The sequence below is a fragment of the Salvelinus alpinus genome, chromosome 14, assembly GCF_045679555.1.
Source record: "Salvelinus alpinus chromosome 14, SLU_Salpinus.1, whole genome shotgun sequence".
In the NCBI taxonomy this organism is placed as follows: Eukaryota; Metazoa; Chordata; class Actinopteri; order Salmoniformes; family Salmonidae; genus Salvelinus; species Salvelinus alpinus.
The window spans coordinates 27,110,624-27,123,959 of NC_092099.1; the positions used below are offsets into that span (position 1 = coordinate 27,110,624).

A 13,336-nucleotide genomic window follows, 5' to 3' on the forward strand; every position below is an offset into this window, starting at 1 on the left:
ACAAGACGTGATGTGTAATGATTCTTTGGGAGGGGACGTTTTTGCAACATTCCTATAAAAAAGTGAGTTAATGACCTAATGATACTCTTAAAGGAACGTTCTCTAAAGTTATAGGAACGTTTGTTGTTAGCTGGTAGAGTCTTAACCACAGACACAGCCTCTCTAACACTCTAAACACTCTAAATACCAGAAAGAGACCTTCACAGGGCCCCTGGAGCCCGCAGGAAGGGTCCTCCTATGTCACTTCCTGTCCACTCTGCAGGGAAAGCGCCTGAACCCAGGCAGGCTGACTACACCGCTAATGTAGAGAGGAAGTGGCATCACAAAGCACAGGGATATTGAAGGCTAAACCATAGAGAGCCTAGATGAACTTCTGTCTGTGGCTTCAACACTTCTGTCAGAGAGGAGATGTTGAGGAGATGCGAAGGACACAACAAAAGATATAGAACAGCTTATTGCACAGTAAAGACTGCTCCATACTGTACATAGCAGCAGTAAAAGCCCACTACCACTGGCGACAAGGCTACAACCCCACAGAAACAATCATAATCAGACAACTCAGACGGACAGACTGCCTACCTCGTTTAGCATCTCCATTAGCCAGCATCTCTCTGGCCCAGCTTTTTGTGATCTCTGGCTTCTGTGACAGAGGTTTCACTTCCGGATCAACCTTGAACTTCCTATCCCGAGGGGGCGGGGCATGGGCTGGGCTCCAGGTTGGTGTCGGGGGTCGGGTCCGGGGCAGGAAGGAGGGGCTGTGATGTGATGACCATGTCCTCTCCTCTTTGACCTCTGGCCTCTCGGGGGAGGAAGAGGTGGGCTTGCGGAGGCGGAGCCCCTTCAGCTCGATACACACCTTCAGCTTCCTCACCTCTTCATCATCATCATCCTCATTAGTAGCAGGAGCCGTAGGTTGCTCACTGCCCCACAGCACACACGCATCTACCGACCCAGAGAGTGGACGTTAGCAGAGAACACACACACACAATAGGACACATACAGACACAGGAGCGCAACATAAACAGACACACGCATGCATGGACACACATACACACATAGAGACAAAAAAGACACAAAGGCAAACATGGTGCCCACTCTCACAAGCTGATGAGCTGTAAGCCTCATGTAAGCTTCACTTTAAGCATAGGAAAGCCTTTGTGTTGTGTGTGTGTGTGTGTGTGTGTGTGTGTGTGTGTGTGTGTGTGTGTGTGTGTGTGTGTGTGTGTGTGTGTGTGTGTGTGTGTGTGTGTGTGTGTGTGTGTGTGTGTAAGAGAGAGACAGAGAGAGAGAGAGGGAGAGAGGGGGGAAGAGAGAGAAGTGGGGGGGGGGGGGGGTTCTCAAATGCCCCAGGGAGGACTAGCCCTCTCGCCTGCCAGCACTGGGACAGCGAGTGCAACCACATGCCAAAAGAAAAGGGGAAAAAGAACAGAAACCCAAACACACAAGGGAAGAAAGAAAGGATCTGAAAAGAAAAGAGCAGCTTTGAAGAAGGTGGCAGAGGAACGGCGCTGCTGAAAGAAAAGAGAGAATGGCTGTTCTGCTCCCTCCCTTCTCTCCACTCAAAGACAGGATTAAACACTCCTCTCACTCCTCTCCTCTCCTCTTGTGCATCCTCTCTCTCTCGCTCTCTATCTTCGCTAAACTGGCTGCCACACAGAGAGAGGGATGGGACAGAGAGAAAGAGAAATGAAGTACAATAGTTGTGGGAGAAAAAGGAGAAAGGGTTGGAACAGACAGGGGAGTGAAAGAAAGAGGGAACAAAGATGGAGGGGGGAGAGAGAGCCAGACAGAGCAAGAGAGATTGAACATCTACGGTGATGAGGCAAAGAGAGAGGGGTGAGAGGAGGGACAGAGAGAGGGGGATGAGAGGAGGGACAGAGAGATAGGGGTGAGAGGAAGGACAGAGAGAGAGGGGTGAGAGGACAGAGAGAGGGGGGTGAGAGGAGGGACAGAGAGAGAGGGATGAGAGGAGGGACAGAGAGAGGGGGGTGAGAGGAGGGACAGAGAGAGAGGGGTGAGATGAGGGACAGAGAGAGGGGGATGAGAGGCGGGACAGAGAGAGGGGGATGAGAGGAGGGACAGAGAGAGAGGGATGAGAGGAGGGACAGAGAGAGAGGGGTGAGAGGAGGGACAGAGAGAGAGGGGTGAGAGGAGGGACAGAGAGAGAGGAGTGAGAGGAGGGACAGAGAGAGAAGGGTGAGAGGAGGGACAGAGAGAGAGGGTGAGAGGAGGGACAGAGAGAGAGGGGTGAGAGGAAGGACAGAGAGAGAGGGGTGAGAGGAGGGACAGAGAGAGAGGGGTCAGAGGAGGGACAGAGAGAGAGGGGTGAGAGAGGGGTGAGAAGAGGGACAGAGAGAGAGGGATTAGAGGAGGGACAGAGAGAGGGGGGTGAGACTAGGGACAGAGAGAGAGGGGTGAGAGAAGGGACAGAGAGGGGGGTGAGAGGAGGGACAGAGAGAGAGGGGTGAGAGGTGGGACAGAGAGAGAGGGATGAGAGGAGGGACAGAGAGAGGGGGGTGAGAGGAGGGACAGAGAGAGGGGGGTGAGAGGAGGGACAGAGAGAGAGGGGTGAGAGAGGGGTGAGAGGAGGGACAGAGAGAGGGGGGTGAGAGGAGGGACAGAGAGAGAGGGTGAGAGGAGGGACAGAGAGAGAGGGGTGAGAGGAAGGACAGAGAGAGAGGGGTGAGAGGAGGGACAGAGAGAGAGGGATGAGAGGAGGGACAAAGAGAGGGGGGTGAGAGGAGGGACAGAGAGAGGGGGGTGAGAGGAGGGACAGAGAGAGATGGGTGAGAGAGGGTGAGAGGAGGGACAGAGAGAGGGGGGTGAGAGGAGGGACAGAGAGAGAGGGTGAGAGGAGGGACAGAGAGAGAGGGGTGAGAGAAAGCACAGAGAGAGAGGGGTGAGAGGAGGGACAGAGAGAGAGGGGTGAGAGGAGGGACAGAGAGAGAGGGATGAGAGGAGGGACAGAGAGAGGGGGGTGAGAGGAGGGACAGAGAGAGAGGGGTGAGAGGAGGGACATAGAGAGAGGGGTGAGAGGAGGGACAGAGAGAGAGGGATGAGAGGAGGGACAGAGAGAGGGGGGTGAGAGGAGGGACAGAGAGAGAGGGGTGAGAGGAGGGACAGAGAGAGAGGGATGAGAGGAGGGACAGAGAGAGGGGGGTGAGAGGAGGGACAGAGAGAGAGGGGTGAGAGGAGGGACAGAGAGAGAGGGATGAGAGGAGGGACAGAGAGAGGGGGGTGAGAGGAGGGACAGAGAGAGAGGGGTGAGAGGAGGGACAGAGAGAGAGGGATGAGAGGAGGGACAGAGAGAGGGGGGTGAGAGGAGGGACAGAGAGAGGGATGAGAGAGAGACAGCTGAGATCAAAAAGATGAGATGGAGAGAAAAGGTTGTAAGAGCCACATTGACACGGGTCGATAAGTGAAAACTACAACCCTCACACTCACCTGAATTCATTCTGGCCTTCTCTGAGGTCTTTTCTCCTTCCTCCTCTCCCTTCTGTGGGCTGTGTGTGTGTTTCCTAATGGGTACCATGCCCTGCCCACCCTTCTCCTGGGGGTGCCGGTCTGCCAGTGCCAGGACTGGGGGTGAACATCGCCAACCCTCACCCTCTCTGGCACCATCTCTATCCCCCTCCCAGGCCTCCTGCCCTGGGTACAGGCTCTCCCTATGGCCCCCACACCTCTGGAGGACTGGGACTCTGTTGTTCCCATAGTCCTGCCTTCCACCTAGACCAGGGAGGAAGATCAACAGAGGAGAGAAGGGGGAAAGCGGAGGAGAAAGAAGCCATGGAGAGAGGTGAGAGATGGTGGGTGATGAGAGAGTGAGGGAAAGAGAGAGGAGAGAGAAAGAGAAGGGCTGTTAAACAGCAGCCAACGTTTATTCTCTTCTAAAGACAGACTATAAAACTTTGATGGGGTATAGAGTGTCAGTGGAGCTAAAAGTCTAACCGTTCACACTGACACTCCCACTATGGGAAAAAAGAGAGAGAGAGAGAGACAGAAAGAGGGAGAGTGAGAGGGGGGGGGCAAGAGGAAGCCAGGATTTTTTTTATTTAGGACAAAAACACTCCTTTCTCTCCCTCTCTCCTCCCCCATCCACCCCCTGCCATGACCCTGCCACGCCCTTCCCACATAGAGCGTGACGCTAGCTCTCCCTTTCTCTCCCTCTCTCTGCCATAATTAGGCTCCCACGTCAGTCCAGGGCTCGCTTCAGTACACAGCTCGGCTCCCCGCCAACACAAGTAACCCCCCCTACATCCCTTTTCCTCTCTCTCTTTCCCTCCCTCGCACTCTCTCCTTCTCTTTCTCTGGCACAATCTCTATTCCTTTCTAGCTCCCATTCCTCTCTCCCATTCGCTTTCCCTCGCTAACTATTCCTTTTCCCTCTCTATAACTTGCCTTGGATAACCTCTCAGCTCTCCCCCTCACTCACTCGATCTCATCCTTCCCTCCTCTCGCTACACAGATAAGCACAAAATGCTCCTTAAAAATAAGACTCTCTCCACGTCTCTCTCTCTTTCTCTCACTGTGTGTGTGTGTGTATGTGTGTTGTGAACAAACCCTGCCTAGCTGAGTGCTGTAAGTGTGTGTGTGTGTGTGTGTGTGTGTGTGTGTGTGTGTGTGTGTGTGTGTGTGTGTGTGTGTGTGTGTGTGTGTGTGTGTGTGTGTGTGTGTGTGTGTGTGTGTGTGTGCATTGGGTTACTCACCCTCCCTCTCTCCCTGCCTGGCGGTGTGTTGGCAGTGTTCCCACTCTCTTTCTCTCCGCTGGCGGTCTGCCAACTCCTGTCCTGCTACCGCTGCAGACACACACACACCCCCGCACTCCTTCTCCTTCAGCTCCAGCTCCGAGAACCGCATCATCGCCCGCTAAACACACACACACACACACACACACACACACACACACACACACACACACACACACACACACACACACACACACACACACACACACACACACGACATACACAGAGAGACACACACAGAGAAAACAGCCATGAAACCCACTAACCGTCTACCCTCCGCCGCACACACCTCTCTAAACCTCAATCTGGGCTGAACGACTACCGAAGCAAACAACAAGATCACATTGTGTCAAAAAAGGAGGCCAAAACAAAACAGAACAAAGAGAGAGATAAATGAACAAGCATGGCACATCCAGACATGGTTAGGTTAGACTAGTGCAGTCAGCCACGGTGAGTCCATGCGATCGCTCTGAGGCCCTAGTTCCTGCCATCTCCCTTCCTGAAACATGAACACAGCTAGGAAACACATACGGCTAGCCCTGAGGCTCACAGAGAGAGAAAGAGAAGGGGAAAGAGAGAGAAAAAGAAAGGGAGGGGGAGAGAGAGAGGGCGAGAAGGAGTACGCAGTGCAGAGCAGGTGAGAAAAAGACAGAAAGAAAGATAGAGTGCAGAGAAAGAGAAAGAGGGCAGAAAGAGGGTAGAAGGGGAGAGAAAGTGTGTGTGAGGGGTAGAGTGAGATAGAGAAATGTAAAGAACTGACCTCCCAGTTAGCTGCAGGGCGACTTATATTACTCCCCTCTCGTGATATGACTTCCATCTAAGCAATTAGAACGGGGGCTCAATATATCTGTCCATCATTTCATATCTGTCCATCATTTTCATCATTTCAATATATCTGTCCATCATTTCATATCTGTCCATCATTTTCATCATTTCAATATATCTGTCCATCATTTTCATCATTTTAATATATCTGTCCATCATTTAATATCTGTCCTTCATTTTCATCATTTCAATATATCTGTCCATCATTTAATATCTGTCCTTCATTTTCATCATTTCAATATATCTGTCCATCATTTTCATCATTTTAATATATATGTCCATCATTTCAATATATCTGTCCATCATTTTCATATCTGTCCATCATTTTCATAATTTCAATATATCTGTCCATCATTTCATGTAGGTATTGTATGTTGTATGTTAAAATTTCTCCACATGTCTTTCCACCCCCCGTTCTTAATTCCGGGCCTCTGGGTCCGCAGAACTGCTGGTTTTTCTTCCTACCCTCTAATCAAGGATTGGCCAATCATTGGCAATAATCAATCAATCAATGAACTAATATTACGTAAAACCAGTAGTACTGAAGACCTGGAAGCTGGGATTTAAGCACCCCTTTTATACACATACAACATCTAGTAGCCACAGTCCCACCAAGCACACACACACACACACACACACACACACACACACACACACACACACACACACACACACACACACACACACACACACACACACACACACACACACACACACACACACACACACACACACACACAGTCAAATCAAACCAGTGAACACATCAATAAACACATAAAAAAACTATCAAACCCTTGTTTTCTGAACTGAAATTATATATTTTTTTCAAAGAGAAAGGCAATACAATTATTATATCTAAATTAGAGTCGGGGAGGGGGGGAAAATTGTGGGTATATAATATAACATCATATAACATCATATTAAGATGATAGACAACGTCCAGAAGTCTAGCATTTGATAGCTTTGTGTTCCAGCTCTGTATGAGCAAGCATGAGAATTAAAGACAAACCAGATGGTTCAAAGGCATGTTTACAACATATGGGTAGACGGGTGGAACCAACCAGTAACATAAATATGCCTCTACCCTATTCAGATACATCATCAGAGGTGTGTGTGTCTAGCCAGAAATGGTACACATGTGTTTTTATGTCATCTAACTACAACCACTGGTCTTTAATAGGTAGAAAGTAGATGATCAATAAATAATGCAGCCAGGTGGAATGGGTTCAATCATGCAACACTGAATCAGTGTTTGTGTATATGGCATGTGTGTGTGTGTTCTCATATGTTCAATATGTCTGAGTGAGAAGCTAGGCACTAATAGTCATTGGGGGAGGGGTGTGTGACCTTGGACAAGGCCGGGGTGGGGTGGTTGGAAGGGTGGAGGGGGCTGCTTTATCAACAAGGGACCCCATCCATCCACCTTTCAGCCCCTCTGGCTCACCTTGGGGTTAAGCACAGCAAGAGGCAGGGTGAACCATGAGGTTACCGCTGTCACAATGTGAAGCCCAGCAACACGTGCCTTTGAACCCCCCCCCCCCACACACTCTCCTTCTCTTTCTCCCGGAGCAAGATACACAGAGCAGGGCACGCTAACAACTTAACCAATGTTGCCTAGACAACTCACAGGGCTAGATTAACCTTTGAACTGGCCTTGTACTAAATCACTGACTGTCAACAGGCTTCAAATGTCCACTCATAAACTCAGAGGCAACAGCTAAGGGCTGGGATAAGTCTATAACCCTGGACTAACCGTCAACCCAGTTCAGATATGAGAAGCAGGTATCTAAGACATCTATATGAAGACATGTTGTCTCTCCAAACTACAAGGACCCGCTATGACCCCCTAGAATGAGTGGCAGAATTGACCAGAGTAGTGGGTTTGATTCCTGCATGGACCACATGGGAACTGAAATGTAAACTGTGAAAGGCTTCAGATAAATGAGTCATGTTATCATCACATCCACAACCATTGCCCGCCACCCTAACCCACCTAACGCCGCAGTTCTCTCAACTCACCTGCAGGGAGCGCTGTTCCCGACTCAGCTTGCTAGAGTCTGCATACAGCTCGGTTGTGACACATTTGATGCGGTCGCCGACGTAGCCTGAAGAGTTAGCGATCCTCTTGGTCAGACTGGTCCTCCGTGAACCTCTTCGTCCACCCTCCTCGTCCTCATCCCCCTCTCCATGTGACTCCTCTGTGTCTTCAACGCTCTCTCCTTCTCTTTCTCTTTCCTTCCCCAGGTCCATGTAGCGATAGATGGGGTGGAAGGAGGTTCGTCTGTCCATCTCTTCTCTCTCCTCTCCAGACGTGCGGTCGCAAGGTGATGTGCGATCTCTAAACGTGCGGTCGCCAGGCATGCGGCCACTATCACCAGTTGTACGGTCTACTGCGGTGCGGTCACAATCTCCAAGAGTCCGGTCTCTCGTCTTGCGGTCCCCAGATGTGCGGGCACAGCGCAGGGTGCTTTTGACCTGCTCCCTCTGGTCCCTTGGGTCTGAGGAAGGGATCTGGTCCTCACGGCTCTCCTCGGCCCGAGTAACCAGTCCTGGGGAGCCCTGAGGTGGGCTAGAGGCCACACCCGGACAGCCTGTCTCCTGGAGGGGCCTGGGTCTCATACAGGGGGTCTCTGGTTGTCTGTCTGTGTGGGTAGTTCTCAGGGTGGAGCTTGGGCTGGGGTGGTGATGAAGATGATGATGATGCAGTTGGTGTTCTGGCTCCCGCTCCACTTCCCTCATGCTTTGGTCGCCATGGCCACACTGGTGTTGGTTGCCCCTGGTGATGGGAACGATGACAGGGAGTGGCGGCTGGTTGGCGGCCGGCGTGGACTCTCCATCTGTGTCGGAGTGGACGAGGTCAATGCAGACGATTCTATCTTTGGAAGGGATACTGGTGCTGGAGGAGGAGAGGGGTCTGGGCTGGCTCCCTCCCCACTCCCCTGCATCTTTATTGCGCTTCACATGGGACCCCTCCCCTGTCTCCACATCACTCCGGCCCCTGTGGGATACACCAAAATCCTCTTTGAGTCCCCTAGGTTTGTCCTGGCCCTGGCCACGGGACTTGGGCCCCTGATCTGCCCGCTCCAGGGCTTTAGAGTCTGTGTGTGTGTGCATCAGAGGGTGGGCCATCTCCTGGGAGTTGTACGTGAGGTACTCCCCAGCGTGGCTGTGGTATGGTAAGGGGTGTTTGGCTGCCAGGTGGGAAGGGTAAAGGCTGTTACTGCCAAGCAGGATGGGGGGAGGGTAGGCAGGGCCCTTCCCTGGCAGAGGGAGAGAGTGGAGGGCCATGCCGTCGGGTACAGAGTAGTGCAGGTATCGGTTGGCGTACACCATGCTGTGAGGTAGGTAGGCCTCGCTCTGGGGCAGGTAGAGGTGGCTGGGTGGGTGCCCATTGGCATTCTCTAGACACTGACGTTTATTATATGGAGACACCTCCTGGGATGTCTCAGCCCTCTTGGGGGCTTTGGGGGGCTTCTCTGTGGAGTTCCTAAGATGGCCGGCCATGGGGGAACTTTCTGATTGGCTGGGGCTGTGTTTGGGCCAATCATTATTGGGTTTGGGGGACAAGGGTATTGTGGAGGGAGGATTGAGATTGGAAGGTATTGGGGTAGTATTTGTCTCTCCTACCCTGGGGCAGGATGGACTGCGTTGCTGGGGCTGGGGCAGGACTCTCTCCAGAGCCTTGTGTTTGATGACAGATGGAGAGGAGCCTTTCCCTTGGGTGTCTGGGCTGGGCCTGGGGGATGGGGACATGGCTGGGGGGTGGGGGTGTGCGTGGGTAGACCCAATGGTGTAGGTGGGTGTAAGGGTGGGCACCACCCAGGAGGAGTGCAAAGTGCTGATCATCTCCGGCCTCTCTGGGGCTTTAGAGGAAGTGCTGCTGACCACTGAGTGGGAGTGGGAGGGTAGGGAGGGGGGTGAGAGAGAGAGGGTCTCTTTCAGGAGCTCCCGGCTAGGGGGAGGTCCGTACCGAGGCCCCGGGGACCCCAGAGCCTCCATCTTCACAGGGAAGCTGTTAGGAGGCAGGCCTAACTCCAACAATCTTCCAGAGAGGTCGAGAGGCTTTGGGTCTGCTGGGTCTTTGGTAGTCAGGGGCTGGTTCAGTGGGGCTAGCCGCTCAGAGGATGGTTTAGAAGGGCACTGACTGGGTCTCTTCTCACATCCTCCAGCCCTGTGATCCGACACCCCATCTCTGGATCTGGGTTTGTGGGGGCTGGGCCAGGCAGGGGATGGGTGCTCTGGAGCCATGCTGCTCACATAGAATGAGTGAGGTATCGTCTGGGAAGAGGAAGAGGAACAAGAGGAGGAAGATAACGGTACTATTCTAGAGACTGCCCTCTGTAGGTCCATGGTGCTGTCTATGTGAGGGGGAGGCAGGGGAGGAGCAGGCTGGGGGAGGCGAGAAGAGGCGCGAGGGGAGGAATCAATAGGAAGGCTACTACTATTAGTATTACTCCCACCACTGCTACCACCACTACTACTACTACTACCACTGCTGTTACTGGCTCCTTTGTGGGAGGGGGGTCTACTGGGCTTATTGCTTCTGCTGGGGGGTCTGTCTCGGTCTCTGTCTGTGTGGGGGGGGAGAAGGTGCTGGGGCGGAGGGGGCGGCTGGTGAAGCTGCTGCCCAAACGGAGACCCCTCGTGGTGGACACGAGACCCGACACTCAATCCCTTCTCCTGGCAGTGCACCATGGAGGTGGGGGCCACCGACACCGCTGGGATCCTCATGGGAGACCCCACCAGGGGGGTGGAGATGGGGGACGGGGGGTAGGGGGGCATGTAGTAGAGCCTCTCGGCGGCCGAGGCAGCAGCAGGGTTCATGTTCCCCCCCTGGGAGGCACAGAGGGACTGGTAGGCCAGGTGCTGGGGCAGGTAGGGGCTGGGCTGATTGAGGAACTGGGCCTTGTACATGCTGAGGGCCGCATACTTGGAAGAGTCCATATAGGGGTAGAGGCCCGCCTCGGGGTACAGCCCCCGGCTCAGCCCCCAGGGCAGACGCAGGTACCCGCCTGCTCCTGCACCAGCACCCCCCAGACCCAGCTCTGAGGGCTTCTCCCCCCCAGGTCCCACACCTCTCCTGTCCAGCCCTTCTGGTCCTCTATGGAGGCTTGGTGGAGAGCTCTTGTACAGGTCCAGGTAGCCATTGGTAGGCTTGCTCCGGTCCATGGAAACGTCAGGCTTGTAGAGGAGGTCTGGAAGGCCGTCCCGGTTGTAGCTGAGGGGGAGGGTAGTGGACCCCTCGTGGGGCTTCTCGGCCGACAGCGCTCGGATCCCTGGGTAAACTACGCTGCCGTGATGGCGGAGGCCGTCCCGCATCAAGGCATTGCGGTCCAGCCCCATGGCGGCCAGGGGCGTTAGCCTGGCATCCACCTACAGGAGAAATAACACAGGTTTAAACCAATTATAAACGAGTTATATCCCATTTCAAATTTCTTGGATTATTTATTTTAATGCATTAGTCTCTAAGGTTCACTGATTTACTATTTTAATTTGTCTAGTTATTATCTTTCTCAACATGTATTATTTTATTTGTTAATTAAACACTTTCAAATGCATCCTCTGTAAGAAATGTGCTGAATAAAAAAAGTTTGATTTGATTATAGACAATATTACACACGTAATACAAAAGGTAGATACCACTCTTCAACTGGTTATACACCACTCTTCAACTGGTTACACATACCTCTTCAACTGGTTATACACCACTCTTCAACCGGTTACACATACCTCTTCAACTGGTTATACACCACTCTTCAACTGGTTATACACCACTCTTCAACTGGTTATACACCACTCTTCAACTGGTTATACACCACTCTTAAACTTGTTATACACCACTCTTCAACTGGTTATACACCACTCCTCAACTGGTTATACAAACCTCTTCAACTGGTTATACACCACTCTTAAACTGGTTGTACACACCTCTTCAACTGGTTATACACCACTCTTCAACTGGTTATACACCACTCTTCAACTGGTTATATACACCTCTTCAACTGGTTATACACACCTCTTCAACTGGTTATACACCACTCTTCAACTGGTTATACAAACCTCTTCAACTGGTTATACACCACTCTTAAACTGGTTGTACACACCTCTTCAACCGGTTATACACCACTCGTCAGCTGGTTATACACCACTCTTCAACTGGTTATACACACCTCTTCAACTGGTTATACACCACTCTTAAACTGGTTGTACACACCTCTTCAACTGGTTTTACACCACACTTCCACTGGTTATACACCACTCTTAAACTGGTTATAGACCACACTTCAACTGGTTACTCGCCACACTTCAACTGGTAATACACACCTCTTCAACTGGTTATACACACCTCTTCAACTGGTTATGCACCACTCTTATACTGGTTAGACACCACACTTCAACAACTGGTCATACACCACATTTCAACAGGTTATACACCACACTTCAACTGGTTAAACACACCTCTTCAACTGGTTATACACCACTCTTCAACTGGTTATACACCACTCTTCAACTGGTTATACACACCTCTTCAACTGGTTATACACCACTCTTAAACTGGTTGTACACACCTCTTCAACTGGTTTTACACCACACTTCCACTGGTTATACACCACTCTTAAACTGGTTATAGACCACACTTCAACTGGTAATACACACCTCTTCAACTGGTTATACACCACATTTCAACAAGTTATACACCACTTTTCAAATGGTTATACACCACATTTCAAATGGATATACACCACACTTCAACTGGTTATACACCAAACGTCAACTGGTTATACACCACTCTTAAACTGGTTATACACCAATCTTCAACTGGAAATACACACCACTTCAACTGGTTATACACACCTCTTCAACTACATAAACACCTCTTCAACTGGTTACACACACCTCTTCAACTGGTTATAGACCACACTTCAACTGGTTATACACCACACTTCAACTGGTTATACACCACACTTTAAATGGTTATACACACCTCTTCAACTGGTTATACACCACACATCAACTGATTATACACCACACTTTAAATGGTTATACACACCTCTTCAACTGGTTATACACACCTCTTCAACTGGTTATACACACCTCTTCAACAGGTTATAGAACACACTTCAACGCGTTATACACCACCCATCAACAGATTATACACCACTCTGCACCTGGTTAAACACCACACCTAAACTGGTTAAACACCACACTTCAACTGGTTATACACCACTCTTCAACTGGTTAATCACCACACTTCAACTGGTTTTACACCACTCTTCAACTGGTTTTACACCATTCTTTAACTGGTTATAAACACCTCTTCAACTGGTTATACACCACACTTCAACTGGTTAAAGACCACACTTCAACTGGTAAAACACCACATTTCAACTGGTTATACACACCTCTTCAACTGGTTATACACACCTCTTCAACTGATTATAAACACCTCTTCAACTGGTTATACACCACACTTCACCAGGTTAAACACACTTTTCAACTTGTTATACACACCTCTTCAACTGGTTATACACACCTCTTCAACTGGTTATACACACCTCTTCAACTACATGCACACCTCTTCAACTGGTTATACACACCTCTTCAACTGGTTATATACCACTCTTCAACTGGTTATACACCACACTTCAACAACTGGTTAAACACCACATTTCAACAGGTTATACACCACACTTCCACTGGTTATACACCACATTTCAACAGGTTATACACCACTTTTCAAATGGTTATACACCACATTTCAAATA

At 50.7% G+C, this 13,336-nt stretch overlaps 1 protein-coding gene across 4 annotated transcripts in view; it reads right to left on the minus strand.

Moving 5' to 3' along the window:
* The window catches only part of LOC139538679 (BCL-6 corepressor-like), a 72,619-nt gene that overhangs the window by 32,198 nt on the left and 27,085 nt on the right, over positions 1-13,336 (minus strand). For 2 of the 4 annotated variants that reach the window (XM_071341017.1, XM_071341019.1), the window contains 5 exons: positions 7,590-10,943; positions 5,506-5,562; positions 4,707-4,866; positions 3,445-3,726; positions 580-942 (listed from right to left, as the gene is read on the minus strand). In XM_071341017.1, the coding sequence (XP_071197118.1) occupies positions 580-942; positions 3,445-3,726; positions 4,707-4,866; positions 5,506-5,562; positions 7,590-10,943 (4,216 nt within the window). The remainder of the gene's footprint in view (positions 1-579; positions 943-3,444; positions 3,727-4,706; positions 4,867-5,505; positions 5,563-7,589; positions 10,944-13,336) is intronic. The other 2 variants (XM_071341020.1, XM_071341018.1) reach the window with 2 other exon arrangements.